Source organism: Doryrhamphus excisus, linkage group LG4 (assembly GCF_037039965.1).
Source record: "Doryrhamphus excisus strain RoL-2023G ecotype Guam linkage group LG4, RoL_Dexc_Guam_v1.1, whole genome shotgun sequence".
Classification (NCBI taxonomy): domain Eukaryota; kingdom Metazoa; phylum Chordata; class Actinopteri; order Syngnathiformes; family Syngnathidae; genus Doryrhamphus; species Doryrhamphus excisus.
In genome coordinates this window covers 11984681-12003539 of record NC_136360.1, presented here as the reverse complement: position 1 = coordinate 12003539, position 18859 = coordinate 11984681, and the positions used below count along the sequence as shown (strand labels likewise).

The following is an 18859-nucleotide window of genomic DNA, read 5'->3' as shown; positions in this document are numbered from 1 at the left end:
GATTGGGAAGTCTGGGCTTCCCTACTGAGATTGCTGCCTCTGCAACCTGGTCCTGGGTAAGCAGAAGAAAATGGATGTTTTTATTATTCATGCATTATGGGCAATTATGCAAATTGGGCAATTACATAATTACGTTATTACCCCACCAACCAACCACCCAGATTGCAGTCCTGTGGAAAACATTGCAGTTTGACCCTGGAACAGATGAATTCACTTTTGTATCCTTTCGTATGAGAAAATACATGTTCCTACTGCGCCTGGCTTGAAGTCCCAATGTTTGGTACTCAGTGTGTCCATGTGTTCTTGTCTGTCTCTACGTGATGCATGTTAGTGTGTTTGTTGTCGCGTTTGTTGTTGCGTGGTGTGTGGGCCTGCAGAGGTTCAAGGGTGGACACTACAGAGGCCCTGGAGGAAATTGGGCTTCTGTGGCAGTAATTGGCTGAGAGATGGCTTTTAGAGGAACATCAATTATTCAGCTCAGCCAATCTATTTCCAAACCTCCTGCTGAAAAAAAAAAAAAAAAGCCGAGTGAGAGCTGTGTGTGTTGTTGACTTTCCTGCCGGTTGCATGTCAAAACATTGTGGGCTTGTGTTGTCACAGACGTCTCATCTCTTTGTCTTCTCCTTCCTGACCAAGCTCTTAGTGTCACTGACTTTGCTGGGGAAATGGAGACACTTAAAGCAGCCTGTTTTATTAATAGTACATCTGAGCCAGACTTTAAAAACTTAATCTAAAAGATTCTTAGTTTTTTCCTGGTGTATTAAAACACAGTGCTTCACATTTTCAAACATTTTTGTGACCGCCTTTTGGGGTCACTTTACAATAAGTTTCACAAAAATGTATACAGTAGTTTACTGAGGATCTAATGACGAGCTAATGAGGAACTAAGTTACAGAGGCACTTACATTTAGAGTGGTTATTGAGGCACTAATGTGTAGGGGTTAGGCTTATGTTTCTAGGCAGCATTGCCGTTGTGATGTGGCTCAGTTTAGAGCGCAGCACAGCACCGCTCCTGCAGTCAAGCGAGTCTTTGAATGCAGCAGTACATCCTCTCGCTGGGACATAAGTCAGAGAGTGCATCTTGCATGTTTCTTAGCACCCGAGGAGTCACGTCATGCTAGCCGGAGTTAAAACAAACAAACAAACAAAAAAATAGCACCTTCTCTTTGACTTTGGTTCACTAAACATGAATGACACAATCATCGATCAATAATTCAAATCATTTCATGATCTTGAAAAATGTCCCAAAAAAAATTATCAGCGAAACCTGCCCTGTATTTGCTTGGTATTGCATCAGTACCAAAATTTGTAGTGTCGTCCACCACTAATGTAAACACTAATTACTGTACATACGTCAGTGTGATCACCCCTGCTGGTGATGAACTGTAGTCGACAGATTGTTGTGATGTTGAGTCGGGAGATCTTCCGCTTGTGTGTTATGTGCAAAAAGGTCACAATTGATCAGATGTGTTGTACTTTTCATCTTTAGGGGTGTGAGCGGGTTTCTCTTAATGACAAATTGATTTTTTGGTTTCATGCTCGCAAGGGGATTGAGATTTATTTTGCATTAGGTTGCGTCGCGAAGATGAAATATACACGGCAATGTCTTGCCTTGTAGATGCTTGCAATGTAGAGTCTAGAGTGGTTAGCAAGTTTGGCTGCAACTCGACTTCGGACTTTGTGCTCTTGTGCTTTTGTTGCCTTGCTCTTATATTGATTTGTTGTTTGTTCAAATTTAGGGGAATTTTGTCGTTAATATTATTGTATTTACAGCCCACCCGACACCCTGACATGACATTCCCTCTCATGTTGTCATCTCCTGGCAGGTGTCTCTTGATGACCGTGTGACGTTTTAACCAATCAGCAGCCTTGTGGGGACCAGAGAGAAAAGTGGGTGGTCGGTTGGAAGATGGTCAAAAGCTGCAGATGGCCACCTGATGGGGACGCTGTTCACCTCATGCTGCTGCTGTTGGCCATGCTGGTCCTGCCATCGCACGCTGAGAGTCAGTATGAATGTAATATATATACGTATAGACATACATACATACATGCATATCCATATAAACTACTTTTCACTGGCATGTAATATATGTGAGCATCATTTCCCTGAGGGAAAGTTTCCGAGTAGCAGCAACACTGTGCAGTATACAAGACAGCAATAGCAGCAAAAGTATAAACAAAACACAATGATAATTTTTTTGCTTTGTCTTTGGCTTTTCATGTGATTACACCTCGCCAAAGAAGGATACCAGTGATGTACGTATGTATGACTGTACAGCAGTTTCAGGACACGACACACAACATCATCTTAAAGGGACGATGAAAACAAACATCTGCTTCCCGCTGCTGTTTGTTGTCATGATAAAAACGTGTTGTTCAGCAGGAGAGGCCATGTCGGCCAATCAGGAAGTACAAAGACCACCAAAGGCACTGAGCAAGTGGAGGCTGCGGGTCAGCAAGCAGCAGCCATGGGAAATAACTATCTTAATAATAGAATCCTCAGCCTCTCTGCTGCTAACTTTATTTTGCCGCAGCAAAGGCCAGCGTCTCCCTGCTGACCGTTGTTTCCACGGCAACTCGGCCGAGCAGCATCTCTGTGCTGAGAGAACACTCAAACGTAGCACGGAGATATGTTTTTAAGTATTTGCCGGGCTTCCCTCAGGCATGCCCAGTTTCATCAAGTCCCCCGACGATCAGACGGGGATTTCGGGGGGAGTGGCGTCCTTCGTGTGCCAGGCGGTGGGCGACCCTAAACCTCGCATCACGTGGATGAAGAAGGGCAAGAAGGTCAGCTCGCAGCGCTTTGAGGTGAGACACAACGCACATCTTCACCTGGCAAGTTAGTACTTTTTATTTTGTTCTTAAGCATGTACGTTCTTTATTTATTTTAAATTCTCTTTTAACCTACCACTTGGATTTTTTTTTATTATGTGAAATGCATTATATTTACATAGGATGAATAAGTGGAGTGGCGGTGGTCTGTGGTTCTTGAACGTTCTCTCAGGTGTGTGTTGCTAGGCTGCGTGAGTGGGCGGGGCTTGGCATTGAATGAAATGCAAACCAGTTGAAAATGATTGTGTTTAAGAGCTTATCACATTCCGGGAGGCCTGGAAACAAACGTCAAATAGCCACTGATGAGATTTCACCATATTTCACCTTTTGTGGCAATGAAGAATGTTGTGAGCTAACGTGAGCGCAGGAATGCTTCTGTGATGACTGGTGTCACCTTTCACTGTAATCAAAGTTGATGAAGATGGCGATGATTACGGTGATACTTCAGCTTCTCGCCCCTGCTTGCTAATGAAAGTCATTCCTCTTAGCGTGAAGACGTGGCTCCTGTCATTTCGGGAATCAGGCATGTTCCTCCTGCTTTCAAACTCAGAGTGATGGCCTCCAAGTGCGGGGAGGGTGGGAGAGGGCATGAGGGGGGGGCTGCTACCTCCAGGAACAGAATGCACCTTCCTCATTAGTACAGGAATGTTCTTCCTCTGTGGGTCACACACACGTTGCATCCACGGCGGAAGTGCAGCGCCCGATGCCCTGACCTCCTGAGGGTTTTAAGAACATTCTCAAAAGCCTCCACATAGCTGATGTCCACTCAAGCTCATCATGGGTCCACAAAACTTCCTCTTTGGGCTGCCCTCCACGGGGTGGTCCCTCAGTGGAGTGCCTCAGCTTCTCGAGATTCTGTTCAAGAAACCTCCACCAAGCCTTAAAATACGGGTGCCAACAGTACGGCCTGTGACATATACTAGAAATTGAACTAAATACGGCTCACATAAAAATGTCTTAAAAATTATGAAGGGGCCACCCAGTAAAAATGGATCTGCCCCAAATGCATGAAAAATGGCACCTCCAACTCCCTGTGACTCTTAAAGAATAGGTTCTTTGATGATTTGTCATGATGAAAACATGTATACTGGATTCAGTGTATCTAGAACAGTTTGTCAATCTGCCGGGTGGGGTTGGTTACATGTCTGGGACCCAAATGACCTAAAACGTGCTTGAGTACTGTTGCAAAAAATATAGATTGAGTTGTTATTCTCCAGTCCAGTAGGGGGCAATAATGCTTATGACTGTAAGTAACTTCCAGCTGTCAGAATGCCCACTGTCCTTTATAATTATAAAGATGTGTTTTTAGATAAAGTATTTAAGTTGCATTCATACTTTGTTTTTTGTATGCCATAGTTTGCTTTTGTTTACCACAGTTTGGTTTTTGTACAATATTGCACAAAGCGAACTAGTCCATTTGCGTTGTGCTGTATCGTTCCATGAAATCGAGTGCCCAAACAAACTGTATGTTTTTTATTGAGTGTGACTGCGCAATAACGCACCTTGGGGCCAAAGAAAGTTTTCAAGTGCCAGCAATCCGATCACAGTAAGAAACAGTAATCATTTCATTGTAATTTTAATTTGTTTGTAAATTGTCAGACCTTTTGGAAGAAATGAATAAAGTGAGGTACCATTGTAGTTTAATTAAATTTCCAAACCTTTTGATGATATCACCTCAAAAGTCAGAACTTATGATAACGTAAGAACCAGTCGCGTGTCCAGCTATTGCCCCTAGCAGCAATGCTAATGTAGGCTAACCGGCCCTGTCTCTCCACCGATCAGGTGATCGAGTTTGATGACGGCTCGGGATCCGTTCTTCGTATTCAGCCGCTGAGGACCCACCGTGACGAGGCCATCTATGAGTGCACGGCCACTAACAGCGTGGGCGAGATCAACACCAGTGCCAAGCTCACCGTCCTGGAAGGTAAGACCCAACCTGACTTCCTGACTTCCACCTGCCGACTCCTGACTTCTTTACACTCCTCTTCAGTGGTCATGTGATCCAGCGTTTATGTTCTGACGATGTACAACATCAGCATGTCAGGACTAGGAATGCGATGGTGGGGATTTCTCAAAGGTGTGTCTCCAGACAGATAGACAGGCATGTTAGCGCCAAAGGCAACATGCATCCCAAACACAGTCATGTAATCGACAGTCTAATAGACAGACTAACAAGAGCCCGTACAGGCTGTTCCAAACCACTCAGGAACCCATTAGACTTCCTCCATCATGGAGGCCTGAGGCTCTGCAGCCTGTTGATGCAAACAAACACAAACACTCAGGGGGCTTCCTTAAAAGTAACGATTGTGCTTCATAGACAAATATTCAATGCATTGTGCGCTAATACTTCTCACAATACACCTCCTGACAGACACCCTTTTGTTGGCCTTTGTCTTTGTAGTATTAGTAGTAGTTGTAGTAGGCTCATTGGCAGTAGTAGGCAGTGCTGTCTGACAAAGCCGAAAAGCGGGAAAACCCCTCAAACTGCTAATATAATGCTAAATGTGCATAGAATATAGATGAGTATTAGTTAGTTTGTTTGTCCGTTTCAATGATGTAAAAACTACAAGACAGAAAACTTTTGATGCCCGTTACAGTCCAATTGCATTGAGGCCTAGTGGGGTAGTGACCCACCAGATCCAGTATGTGGCGCTGTGGTAAAAATACAACAAAAAACTGCTTGCCGTGTCATGAGCATTACCACCACCTACAGGACCGAGGAGGAACTGATGAGTCAGGCTGACGTGTTTTTTTGGCCTTCATGGAGGTCTGCTCTCTACTGAGTGACGCATTATACTTTCAATCTTTTCACCTCAGTTTCAAAAAATGCTAATTAAAATTATTATTATGATTGTGAACCTGCACGGCGGAGGAGTGGTGAGCGCACAGGCCACACAGCTGGGAGACCCGAGTTCAATTCCACCCTCTGCCATCTCTGTGTGGAGTTTGCATGTTCTCCCCACATTCCAAAAACATGCTAGGTTAATTGGTGACTGCAAATTGTCCGTAGGTATGAATGTGAGTGTGAATGGTTGTTTGTCTATATGTGTCCTGTGATTGGCTGGCGACCAGTCCAGGGTGTACCCTGCCTCTCGCGTGAAGACAGCTGTGATAGGCTCTAGCACGCCCGTGACCCTGGTGAGGATTAGCGGTAGAAATGAATGAAAAAGAATATTATATATTGTATGTGTGGAACATAAAGTAATGATGATTCATTTTGAATGTTTTGGGGGTGGACGTGTTGAAATGCACACCAGAGTGTGATGCAAACATTAACAATGTTTAATTTTAGTTGGACTTTGAGTTGATGTCTTCTTCTGGTCCAGTGCGTCGCAAACATTTTCTGTCATTTGCTTTGCTCTGGATGAATAACCACGGCCTTGATGGGTGGCAACATCGTCTCTACGACCATACAGAGCAGTGAAAGTGACCTTCGCCCCCGTCCCCCTTGGGGCGTGCAGCTCAGCATCTAAGTCCACACCTGTTTCTGTCCAGGGACGTGACCTCCTGGGCATAACTGGGACTTTTTATGCTGTCTGCATGCATGTTTGCACGCCCGGCTGTGCGTTGAGGTGGATGCTGTAGCGAGGTCACAACATGCAGGGCAAGGAAACTCCTTCAAGGCTGAAAATGTCACATTGCACTTTATTTGTGTATGTGTACATTGTAATACTGGCACTAATTTAAATACCTGTACAGTACAGTACAATATGCAGGCTTCCACTACCATACGTAGGTGGAGCTATGGCCTCCATAAGCCTTGTTTTTACTGTTAGCCTATTAAGTCACAAAATATATGAACAGACTACCGGCGACTAAGTGCTTGCATGGACCTTTCAGACCAGCAGTAGATCTGAAAAGTCCCCCGTCACACACACTTTTGTTATGCCAGCCAACTGCAGGTGATCAGGTTTCAGGCGGGATGGCGTGAAGGGTCATCGCCTCATGTTCACACTATGTTTTGAAACTGGAGTGGCTCTCAAATCCGTCCTGGAATCTCTCGGGCCTGAATGGACTCATAGGGCACAGGGTGTGTGGTTCTCTGGTGGGAACGAGGACCTTGTTCCTCCGAGCACCTTCACATGGCAGTAAACAACTTTGCGGCAAAGTTTATCAGCCAGATGAGGATTTGTGACAGGAATTCAAGTCCTTCCAGAAGCAACTAAAGACATTAAAGTGTCTCGGGGCCCGTTTCCCCTTCCCAAATCCAGCCTGTGACCTTGTTAGGAGGTTCTGTGTTGGGGTCTGCAGCAAAGAGATTTCACTCACTCAACCTATCAGTCATCTTGCTCTCTTTATCTCCTCCACACACAGACAAGCAGTGACACACAGGGCATACGTATGAGACACTCACACACACAACGGACAAGTACACAAATATACGTGCGTACATCTGTAGGGTGTTTCATGCTGATAAAGAAGTAATTCGATTTTAGTCTTGTTCTAAAGTTGTTTCCTTACCCAACACACACACACTTTGCTGTTCTACATATTGACAAGTCACTCTACGCCCGTCTTTGGATTCCATTCAAGGTTGTGACATCATTTGTAAGGATGCCACCCTTCAGATCATACTGTAGGTAAAAACATCACCTGCAAGGATGTCACCTGTCAGAACTTTACCTATAAACTTTAACTTTACCATCACACTGTTGACATCACCTGTAAGGATGTTACCTGCCTACCTATCTTGAATGATACCCATGAAGATATAAAATCTTGTCACCTGTAAGAATGATACCTTGAAGGATGTTACTCAAAGATACGTCACCTTTAAGAACGTTACCAACGCCTCACCTATGAAGATACTATCTTGACATCGCCTTTAAGGTCATTAGCTGTAAGTATGTCATCCTTTTGAATAGAGGTCTACACGGCTGTGCTTTTCCTTGGCCGCCCCGCCCCACAACCGTGGCACGACAGCCACAGCCGTCCACAGCCGTGGTGAGATTTGAGCGGCAGGGCCGAACAAGAGCAAAAATTAAATTACCTCTTTTCAGCTCAAGATAGTATAAATTGTGTGAAAAGGATGATATAAGGAAGGATTATGGACAATATAGGTGACCTTTCAAGAAACAAATGAAGCTATCAATATTTTTTTATATTAGTTTTCCATAGCCGTGGCCACAACCATGTTCTTGAGATTTCTTCAGCCCGCCCCGCCCCGTTAGCCGAGGAGTCCGGCCAGACCTAGACCTCCACTTTCAAATGAAGACATCACTATCTTGACATCATCTATAAGAACATTGCCTATAAGGATGTCTGTTGGAAGGTTAACCATAAAGACCTCACCTTTAAGGACGTTACGTACTGTATAACAATGTCACCTGTAAGGAAGTCATCTAAAAGGATGCCACCTGTCGGAACGTTACCGATCAAGACATCACTGTGCTGACATCACCTGTAAGGACATTACCTATAAGGATGTCTGTTAGAAGGTTACCATAGAGACATCACCTTGTTGACATCACCTGTAAGATGTCTTTTGTCCAGATGGTCTACATCAGGATTACTCATGTGAAGAGATCACCTTCTGGGATGATAGTTGTGAAGACATCGCTGTTGAGACGTCAAGTGTCAAGATATTACATGTAAGGACATCACCTGCCACAGCATTACCCCAAAATACTATGGGACCATGACCTGTCACACTTGTAAGGACATTACCTGGCAGGACATCACCTGCAAGGATGATATCTGTCAGGATGTTGCTTGTAAACACATCGTGGGAGGGGCACCACTTGTCAGGATGTCACCTCTTGGATCATTCAACATTGGGCATGTCAAAGATCATTGTCACACTGGAAAGACATCCATTGTTTGGGCATCATTTGAAGTGTGTTTGGAGCTTGTCTGTCTGATTGGTCCACCACTGTAACACCTTCACCTTGTACTCCTAGACCAGTGGTCAGCAACCCTGGCTCTTCAGCCCCCTGGTTGCATCTCCCACGCCGAAATTGGTGATAACAACCGGAGGAACCGTGCGTTTTCATAAAGATTGTGAAATATTCAACTCAAATCTGTGAATGATTCTGCATGGCGTTCTGACAAATTCAGCTTTTTCCAACTGCAGATCGGCATAAGGGAGCTATATGGGAACTACTACGGAAGGTTAAACAGGGCAAAAATACTTTCAAGAATAAAATGATAGCTCCATACACAGCTGCTAGCGTTATAGCTGACTCACCTCACTGGAGAGGAGGAAGCCGCCTGCTCACAAATGGAGAATACATGAAGGAGTCTTTCATAAAAATACCACAATGAAGCACAGCGGAGTGTCCTCTCACAGTCACACGAGCCTGACACTTCATTCTGACCTGAACACACGCAGAAGTACAATTCCAACACCACAAACCTTATGTACAGTATCTCCAACCTAAACACATCTGTAGTTCGTTCATCATTTGTCATTCTCATTCCAAGAATGCGAGATGTATTCAGGAGCACTCTGAACATCACAAAAACAGCTTACTAATGTGTGTGTACATGTGTAAATTACCAGGAAGATAAAGAAAAACAGGAATTGGATAGTCTGATCACACAAGGTTGCCGACCTCAGTCCTAGACGGTCAAAGACAGTCACAAAGACATTTTATCCACAATCACACCCACAAATGCGATGACTCTTTTTCACACATTGCCATGCCAGTTAGTTAAAGATGTAGATGCACCGAGGCTGTAAATGCAGCGTGACCTGTCAATGAACCCACCATTCAAGGGAGGCATCTTCACTTATTAACTTTATTAAAACATGCACGCCGCCTTTGCTCATTATCTTGCGAGAGAGCACAGAGAAATATTTAAGTGTGAAGGTCAGTTCTTTGGAGGGTGGAGAGCTCGGAAGGGGGGTGACATCTTGGCGAGAAAACACTTTTATTTTAATTGGTGGTCATTAGCTTCAACTAACAGTACCATTTGACAATATGGCTACCTTTAGAACCACTTTACAATGAACGCAGCCTGATTTTTTTTTTTGCCTCATTCAATGGAACACATTTGTGTGTTTCAAGTCTTCGCCCACAGTCAGTCTGGGAAACTTGTGAATGTAACAGAATTTCATGGGTCAAGTCAAGCTTGTCTGTCTTCAGCTCGACTCACACTGGACCCAAATCCTGCTTAGGGGAATTCTTTGGCTCAGAACAAGCACAGACTGCCAGAACCCTGACATCATTAAAAAATGCCATTGATCTCAGCAAGACTCACTACTCTGTTGGTTTAAAGCACAAAAACCACATTTTAATGGGCCTCGCGAGTGACTAATCTCGTCTCCATCCAACAACAATCATCGACCGTACGAGACTCGTAACATCCGTCTTTGTCTATGTGTGTCTTTGCTCCACAAGAAGCAGCAGTGAGTCACTGCAGTAAGAAAAACAGCTAAAATAAATTGTGAAAATGTTTTTTTTTCAACAAAACATGAATAACCTGGCACAATAGCATCAATAGTGATCATTATAGGTTGTTCAAAGTAGCATCAACATCGTCATACAGTACTACTTTCCTCCACAAGAAGCAGCAGTGTCCTGTATATAAAGTTGGGCTGTCAATCCATTAATATATTTAATCAGGATTAATCACATTGTCCATAGTTAACTCACATGGGGCAGCAGTTCGATTTTCCTCCGGTCAGCAGCAACAGCTTGTATATGGGGGCGACAAAAATACAGGCAGCTTAGGCAGCTTGGCACAGACTTTGGCTGTGGATCTGTTGCGATCGCAAAGGATAGGGGTGACGTTGGTTCTGCTCAATATTTATCCCCGCTTTTAGCTAAACGGTCACCACTGTTTTCTCAAACTAAAGCTTGTGCCTATCAAACAAGATGTGCACGATAATCACACGTCAAAAGAAGTAGTGGCACTAAAGGAAACTCTCGTTCAAGCATTAATAACACGATAACTTTGACAGCCCTAATAAAAAGTTGTTATTGTGTGTGTGTGTGTCAACAGTTTTTGTCATTTTGTTGTGCATTTTTTGCTCTATTTTTGCTGTTCTTGTTTTTCTGTTTTTGCAAAAAATGAATCACTTCGGACACACTGTGTCTAAGGTGGTCCAGCCAGGTCTACCAATATATTAATTATCTCTCCTCTGGACTTGTCCGAACCATCTCAATCTGGCCTCTCTGACTTTATCTCCAAGGCCTCTAACATGTAATGTCCTTTTGATGTACTCATTCCTGATCCTATCCATCCTGGTCACTCCCAATGAGAACCTCAGTATCCTCATCTCTACAAGGATAGTAATAAACATATTGTTAATATTATTGTGGTGGTGTACTTAATGTGAGGATACGTTGGAAGCACAGTATTGATTTTGATGAATGACGTCTCATTAGTCCACCAGTAGTTGCAGCAACAAAGGATTTTCCAACATCCACATAAATCTTTACATGACTGTCTATTTTCTCATTAAAGACTTGGAGAGTGTGTGTTGCGACTGTGTGTGTGGGTGTTGATGTTCATCACACTGATGTAGTGTCACACTGAAGACTACCTGCATGGCACTACAGCAGTTCATCGGCAGTTCACCAGCAGCCGTGAATGTTAAGACAGTTTAGCTTTAAAGGCTCTTATCTTTTTGGCTTTTAAAGGAAACTTGCACTTTTCCTGGAATTTTGCCCATCATTCACAATCTTTCTCTGTTCTGCGCCCTCTGAAGATATAAACACCGATAAAAAGAGACAGCTCATTACTGCACGTAATGGAACACACCTATTCCGTCCACAAAGGCCGCCATTAAAACACCTCCAAAAACATCCAACAACGCTTTATGGTTTTGTATATACGTATACATGCATGCTGTAACTATGTAGTAACAGGTACATTCATGATAACATGTAATACTTTTACCGTATTTCCAATATCCTTCCTGCCGCATTGCCGTGTCTCGTGTGTAATTTCTAGCGTGTAGATGAATTTTGTGTTTGAAGGAGGAGGACTGCAACAGGAGTGCTGCAGCAATATGTTTAAAAAAAGATACAAAACCGCTACAGTATAGCGGAATGGCGCCCCAAAAAATGAAGTTGGTTACTTTGCGGATGGGAACCTATCCCCCCGATAAATGAGGGAACACTGTATATGTAAATGGAGCATTGTTGGCCCTTTTTTGGAGTCTTTTTCAGAAGGCATTTTAGGCGGAATAACGTGCATTGTGTTCATACTTATTTGAATCTTTTTAGCTGTTTTTATAGTGCATCCTTACATTTTGTCATGTTACAGCCTCATTCCAAACTGAATTAAATTAATCTCTTACCTCAAAATTCTACACAAAATACTCCATTATGACAATGTGAAAAAAGGTTTTTTTACATGTTTTGAATTTATTAAAAATAGAAAACAAAAAAATCACATTTACATAAGTATTCACAGCCTTTGCTTAATACTTTATAATTTTTTTTATAATTTCTTTTTTAATACTTAATACTGTTCATCCACCTTTGGCAGCAATTACAGCCTCAAGTCTTTTTGAATATGTTCGATCGGATTCAAGTCTGGACTCTGGCTGGGCCACTCCAGGACATTCACGGAGTGGTTCTGAAGCCAATCTTTTGACTGTGGCTGTGCTAATGTCTACTGTCTATATGGTCAAGGTACATGACCAGTCTACTGAGGTCAAGAGCGCTCTGGAGCAGGTTTTCATCCAGGATATCTCTATATATTGCTGCATTCATTTTCCTTCTATCCTGATTAGTCTGCCAGTTCCTGCTGCTGAAAAACATCCCCACAGCATGATGCTGCCACCACCATGCTTCACTGTAGGGATGGTATTGGCCTGGTGATGAGCAGTGCCTGGTTTCCTCCAAACATGGCGCCTGGCATTCACACCAAAGAGTTCAATCTTTGTCTCATCAGACCAGAGAATTTTGTTTCTCATGGTCTGAGAGTCATTCAGGTGCTTTTTGGCAAATTCCAGACGGGCTGCCATGTTCCTTTTACTAAGGAGTGGCTTTCGTCTGGCCACTCTACCATACAGGCCTGATTGGTGGATTGCTGCAGAGATGGTTGTCCTTCTGGAAGGCTCTCCTCTCTCCACAGAGGAACGCTGGAGCTCTGACAGAGTGACCATCGGGGCCTTGGTCACCTCCCTGACTAAGGCCCTTCTTCCCCGATGGCTCAGTTTAGAAGGCCGGCCAGCTCTAGGAAGAGTCCTGGTGGTTCCAAACGTCTTCCATTTACGAATAATGGAGGCCACTGTGCTCATTGGGACCTTCAAAGCAGCAGAATTTTTTCTGTATCCTTCCCCAGATTTGTGCCTCAAGACAATCCTGTCTCGCAGGTCTACAGACAGTTCTTTTGACTTCATGCTTGGTGTTTGTGCTCTGACATGCACAGTCAACTGTGGGACCTTATATAGACAGTTATTATATTTCCAAATCATGTCCAATCAACTGAATTTACTGCAGGTGGACTCCAATTAAGCTGTAGAAAGATCTCAAGGATGATCAGTGGAAAAAAGATGCACCTGAGCTCAATTTTGAGCTTCATGGCAAAGGCTGTGAATACTTATGTAAATGTGATTTTTTTGTTTTCTATTTTTAATAAATTCAAAACATGTCAAAAAAAACTTTTTTCACATTGTCATAATGGAGTATTTTGTGTAGAATTTTGAGGTAAGAGATTAATTTAATTCAGTTCGGAATGAGGCTGTAACATGACAAAATGTAGAAAAAGTGAAGCGCTGTGAATACTTTCCGGATGCACTGTATCTTTAGAATGCACAGGCAAGAAAAACATGCGTGGTTAAGGCATCAAAACATGGCTGGTGGCGTGAAGGCAAGATGAGGGCGACTGTTGCTACTTTCTTGTGAGGGAATTTTTCTCGATATTGTAAATACATTAAATAGTCATTAATGTGTCCGTCCGTGTCGTTCCCAGAGGACCAGATCCCTCATGGCTTCCCCACCATTGACATGGGCCCCCAGCTGAAGGTGGTGGAGAGAACACGCACTGCCACCATGCTGTGCGCAGCCAGCGGCAACCCCGACCCGGAGATTTTCTGGTTTAAGGACTTCCTTCCCGTGGACATCAACAGCAGCGACGGACGTATCAAGCAGCTCCGCTCAGGTAAGCTCCCAACAACGCCACCAGTGAGCGCTAGCTAGGAATATGACGTTGTGGTTAAGACACATGACGATGACGGATGAAGTGTGGGAGCAGCAGCTGTTTGGGAATACTGGTCTTCCAGTGGTGATTAAACCATCTGGAGACGTTGAGGCAGACGTCCAATGAACCAAACTGTATCCTTTGCTTCACCCTTTGAGAAGGAAGTCAAACTCAGTCTTGGAACATCTGTCCATGGATAAATGAGCTCTCTAGCCCCCCCACATTAAACCCCTCTGCAAGCTTACTTTTTAAACGACTCCAGCTGGGATCAACAAGTCGTTCAGAGAAAACTCAGCAATTAGTTTCAGTCATCCACCAGCATGTCTGTGATTGCATTAATTATATCCAACATGATTGGATTTGTCCACAAATTGACAAGTCTGACCCCCTTTTATGGAACTCTAATAGCTCCCTTTTTCAATTTGACACCTTTAGCCTTTTGTACAGCAAGAGGAAAAGTCTCCTTTGACGCTCTGAAACACAGCTCTGCTTTGATGGACAGAGAGTCTTGAAAATCATCAAGTCGGAACGTCACATCTGGAACCTCTGCTCGAGTTATTTGCAAAGAACAGCAAAATGGCCGTTGTGCTTTTATGGGCAGGTGTCGTACCCACACAAAAAGGATGCAACATACAACATAAAAGCTCCCTATTATGCAAAGGTTACCTTTTATGGGCACCAAAACATGAGAATACATCATCTCCCTCATTTTGAGAGAAGAGGTGCCCAAACGCATTGGCTTTTGGTGCCCAAGTTGCAGCCTTTCATGACATAATAAAGGATTGATCCTCCCCTGTGTTTTGGAAATCAAGCAGGCTTTGTTACACATCTTAAAATAAAGTTCTACCAACTAGCCATTAGTCAGCTACAGATGCCAAAGTGAATACGCTAATATATAATAAGAATACGCATTCCACTCCTTAATGTTACATTGATGTAGCATACAGTATCTATTGTGCTGTTTTTAGTGTACAGGCGTCCCTTCCTACATTGCGGGTTCCAATTTTGCAGAATTTTGAAGCATCTTTTAGCATAGAAATTGCAAAATTAACTACAAATAAATATATATAATAAATAACTATAAGGCAATAATAGAAGATGCAAATTGTGATATGTGGCATATGTGGTATTCTACAAATCTGAACTGTAAAGTCGCTTCACACGCCCAGAATTAAAGCTACAGATGCACAAAATGGCGTCTTCCCAGTACAAGACTTGATTTTGAACAGCACACTCCCAATACTACAGTAATACCATTTATGGAAAGTACTATCATATGAGACTCTTTTTGTACCCCCTGACACTTTCAAATCAGGTACCTTCCAGTGATGGCTCAGAAGGAACGCAGCACACAAAAACACTGCAGCCTTAGTCCTTAAAATATTGCAAGAACCTTCTAGAACCCTCCTAGTCTCACCTTTCAGTCTATTTACATGAAATGGTCTAATATCAAGCTGTCTCCAGAACTCCAGAGGACAATGAACGAGGAGCGCTCTGTGTCGTTGTGAGGGAAAGGATGTATTAAAACCAGCGGAGGTCACCTGCACAGCTAATCACATTTCCACGTGTTTCCATGAGCTCTGCTTGAGAAGGATACAATGGACATAATCTACAGTGTGTGTCTCGGATGCTGTCCCCATTGTGAAAAGATAATAAAGTCATATTATTTTTCACAATGAAAGATCTGTCATGACACTGGAGGAACGTCATGGCAGGTCTCAGTGCCCGGCCCTTTGAAAGCTGCTGATGACCCCCCATTGCGAGCCCCCCCTCCCCCCACTCCAGGGGTCCACACAGCTTCCAGGGCCCCTCTTCCAAAATATCTCTTTGTCTTCCTAGAGTTTGGTTTATTATCCAGATGAATGATATCTGCATAGTAACCATACCTCTACGTCTCATTTACTCACTATATTGAAATTATGATGGCATTGTTATCAAAATATATTAATATATATAAATGGACTTCAAAGACCACAAAGAGCTAGCGAGAGAGCAGCTAAGCATGAGGCCAGCTAAGTGTAAATCATAAGTACGTATGTTTGACCACATGGTCATTTATTAACAGAACCAATGTTGTAATAGCGACAACAGTAACAACAAGTGTTGTCATTCTGAAGCTGCTAGTTGCTCATCACACTTCAAATGCAGCTACTGCCATCTGGTGGAGTGATTCCTAGAAATAATGACTTGAGAAGGAAGGGGCTGAAATGAGAATCAGCACCCATGGTTTTATCACGGAAAAAGATGTCGTCTCCAGGTCGGGGATAAGATCCTACCCCAAACGGGGTAGGTGGCTTGGGCATCTGGTCAGGATTCGGAGCACGACTGGTAGGAGGCTTGTTTGAGAGATTATGTCTCTCAACTGGCCAACGATCCGTCGGGACGAGCCAGATGATGTAGCCATGGTGAGGGAGGTCTGGGCTTCCCTGCCTAGGCTGCTGCCCCTGCGACCCGACCTCAGATAAGCACAAGTAGATGGATTAATGGCATTAGGAGGTTGCCTACAGCCACAGCAGTTTTCTGACCCGGTGCTAATTAGAGGCCATGGCAGTTATTTCCTTCTGTAGGAAACTCTGCGGTTAATTCGCAGGTTCCCAACTTCAGCCAAGGTGAACGCTATCCTGCTATGAAGTTAATCCATCAATGACAGTAGAGAAACTCAACATTTGGACTAACTACAGCAACTCTGATGCTAAGTCAGCAAATCTTTGCAAGTCTTTGCATTGCATCACGAGATGAGCTAACAGGGGTTGTTTACCAGCCTCGCTATGGCACGATGGCGTCAGGTTAGCAAGGTTGAGCCCAAGCAGGTGTGTCGCGGTCAGGTGTTTGATACCGCAGGACAACAGGATGCTCCTAATAAGCAAGTGCAGATGGCAAATAAGCAGATCCGCTAATGATAGACTGTGACAGAAAACATTTTGTGCTTTCTCTCAGTGTTTGGGAGAATTTAAAAAAAAAAAGATAATTGCAAATGACAGCCTCCATGATTGTGGCTTGAAGAGAAGAGTAGTCTGTCCTCCTAACTAATGCTTCTTTTTAATCCTATTTGCATTCAAATTACCTCGCCAGGTGGTACACCAATCAGAGGTAAGAATGCCACCTCCCACCTTCCTCACCACCCCTCCCATACACCTCCTCCTCCTGCCGTCATCTCACTGTTCCATTTCCAGGTGTTTGTCCGTCTTTCAACGCTCGCTGCCACACTTTCTCTGCCGTCACTCTTAAGCGGAAGTGTTTCATTTTTAAATGATAGCTCACTGAATAGGTGAATTGGTTGGGTAAAAAGCTTGACGTTAAGGATTTGACTGCAAGTCACCTTGACTTTCAGGCTGTTTAAGCACGTAGTGCGTCAATGACGGATACGCAAACAGGAAGTGAGCGCGTCTAAAGGGCAGAGGAAGTCTCGGCAGCTTCATAGTCTTGCAGAGCAAACATCCATCAGCATCTGTTTGCCTTTCTCGGTGAGAATGAAGCACTGAAAACACCTTCAGTCACAAAATGAGGCTCGCCTCGCTTTGTGAAGATTATTGTTTGAGTTCTGACAGCAAGGTACACGTTCTGTTATTTTACAGGTGATACACTGATGATACATACACCTGGTTGAACATTACCTAGCAATTATTATAAGCAATATCAAAATGTTACAACCCTGGCACATAGTCACAACAACCAAATTGCTAACAAACACGAAAAAACCAGCAGCCAAAAACGTTCAAAGACACCACAGCCAACATTTGTTGTTTTCGACGGACGTATTGAGCACAGTAAGTCATGTACAGGTTGCTATGTGCTCTATTTCTGCGGCACACTGGGTAACATGGATTAAAACTGGACTTTAAGGAAGATTTTGATGCTTGGGGATGTTAGACTGAAGTTTGAGCCACAGCAATTAGGCTAGCTTTCCTTTCCTTCTTCCCATAGAGCAGAGGTCTCAAACTTGTTGTGCCCCCTTACATGAAATTTAATGTAAGTGCAGCCTGTGCACCCTGGGGAAATGGTGAGAGCCACTTTAGCCGGCTTAAAGGAAGCAGCTTTTTATTTGAGGAAGAAGTAATCATTGCTGAACTCACAATGAGCTTACCACACAGTGGAATGAACCGGAGAGGTCACTAGACAGAAAAGTAACGACAATGACGGCACCATCACAAAAATGTGTAATTGGTAACAGGGCAACTTCTTTTTTTGCAACTTTTTACAAAGCAAGAGCTGCAAAAAAAAGCCTGTTTGGGAGTACTCCCAGCTTCCCAGCATGCTTTGCAACACTTGTGTTTTAAACAGTTATAATTATGTATTTAGTTGTTATCATCCAATAATAGTAGACATGACTACACCCAGCCTCACCCAGGCTTCACCTCCTGTGGCCCCCAGTTGAGTTGAATTAGGGGCCCCTGCCACAGAGTGAGATGTGCCGTCCTTCTGCTAAAATACTGCCCCCTACTGTACGAAATACAGTTTTAGCCTATAGAACTATAGAACTTGCCCGGCCTCCTGTATATTCTTTACCTTCCTGTTTACTAAACACATAAACATAACTACCAGTATAACATGTATTTATGGAATATGACTAACTGGGGGTGAATAAGGTGTGTTTTCTGCAGATAAAAATAGCTTATTTTTGCAGAATAGTCTGCAACTTTATAGGGCTTTGAATGCTAAATCACAAAAGTGATGGTATCCACTATTTTGTTAGTGTGGTCCCAATATGTAATCCTTTGTAATGTTCCATGTTTAATTTTATTTTTGGAGTAAGGGATTAAAAAACAAGCTGTGGGACGCAGTTTGGACACCCCTACTTGGACGACCCCTACCGATGAGCTAAAACCTACTAATTGGACTTCCAGTCGCTGCATTATTTCATAAAGCCATTGCATGGTGCTGTCACACGCCTACGATGACACATCCATGTTGTCTGTCTCGCTACTGA

At 43.5% G+C, this 18859-nt stretch overlaps 1 protein-coding gene across 11 annotated transcripts in view; it reads left to right on the top strand.

Moving 5' to 3' along the window:
• Positions 1-18859, top strand: part of ptprfa (protein tyrosine phosphatase receptor type Fa) — a 68884-nt gene that overhangs the window by 18085 nt on the left and 31940 nt on the right. For 9 of the 11 annotated variants that reach the window (XM_078790179.1, XM_078790183.1, XM_078790180.1 and 6 more), the window contains exons 4-7: positions 1827-2003; positions 2663-2808; positions 4615-4756; positions 13705-13893. In XM_078790179.1, the coding sequence (XP_078646305.1) occupies positions 1910-2003; positions 2663-2808; positions 4615-4756; positions 13705-13893 (571 nt within the window). In that variant the 5' untranslated portion in view covers positions 1827-1909. Of the gene's footprint in view, positions 1-1826; positions 2004-2662; positions 2809-4614; positions 4757-13704; positions 13894-17004; positions 17023-18859 lie in introns of all 11 variants that reach the window. The other 2 variants (XM_078790178.1, XM_078790185.1) reach the window with 1 other exon arrangement.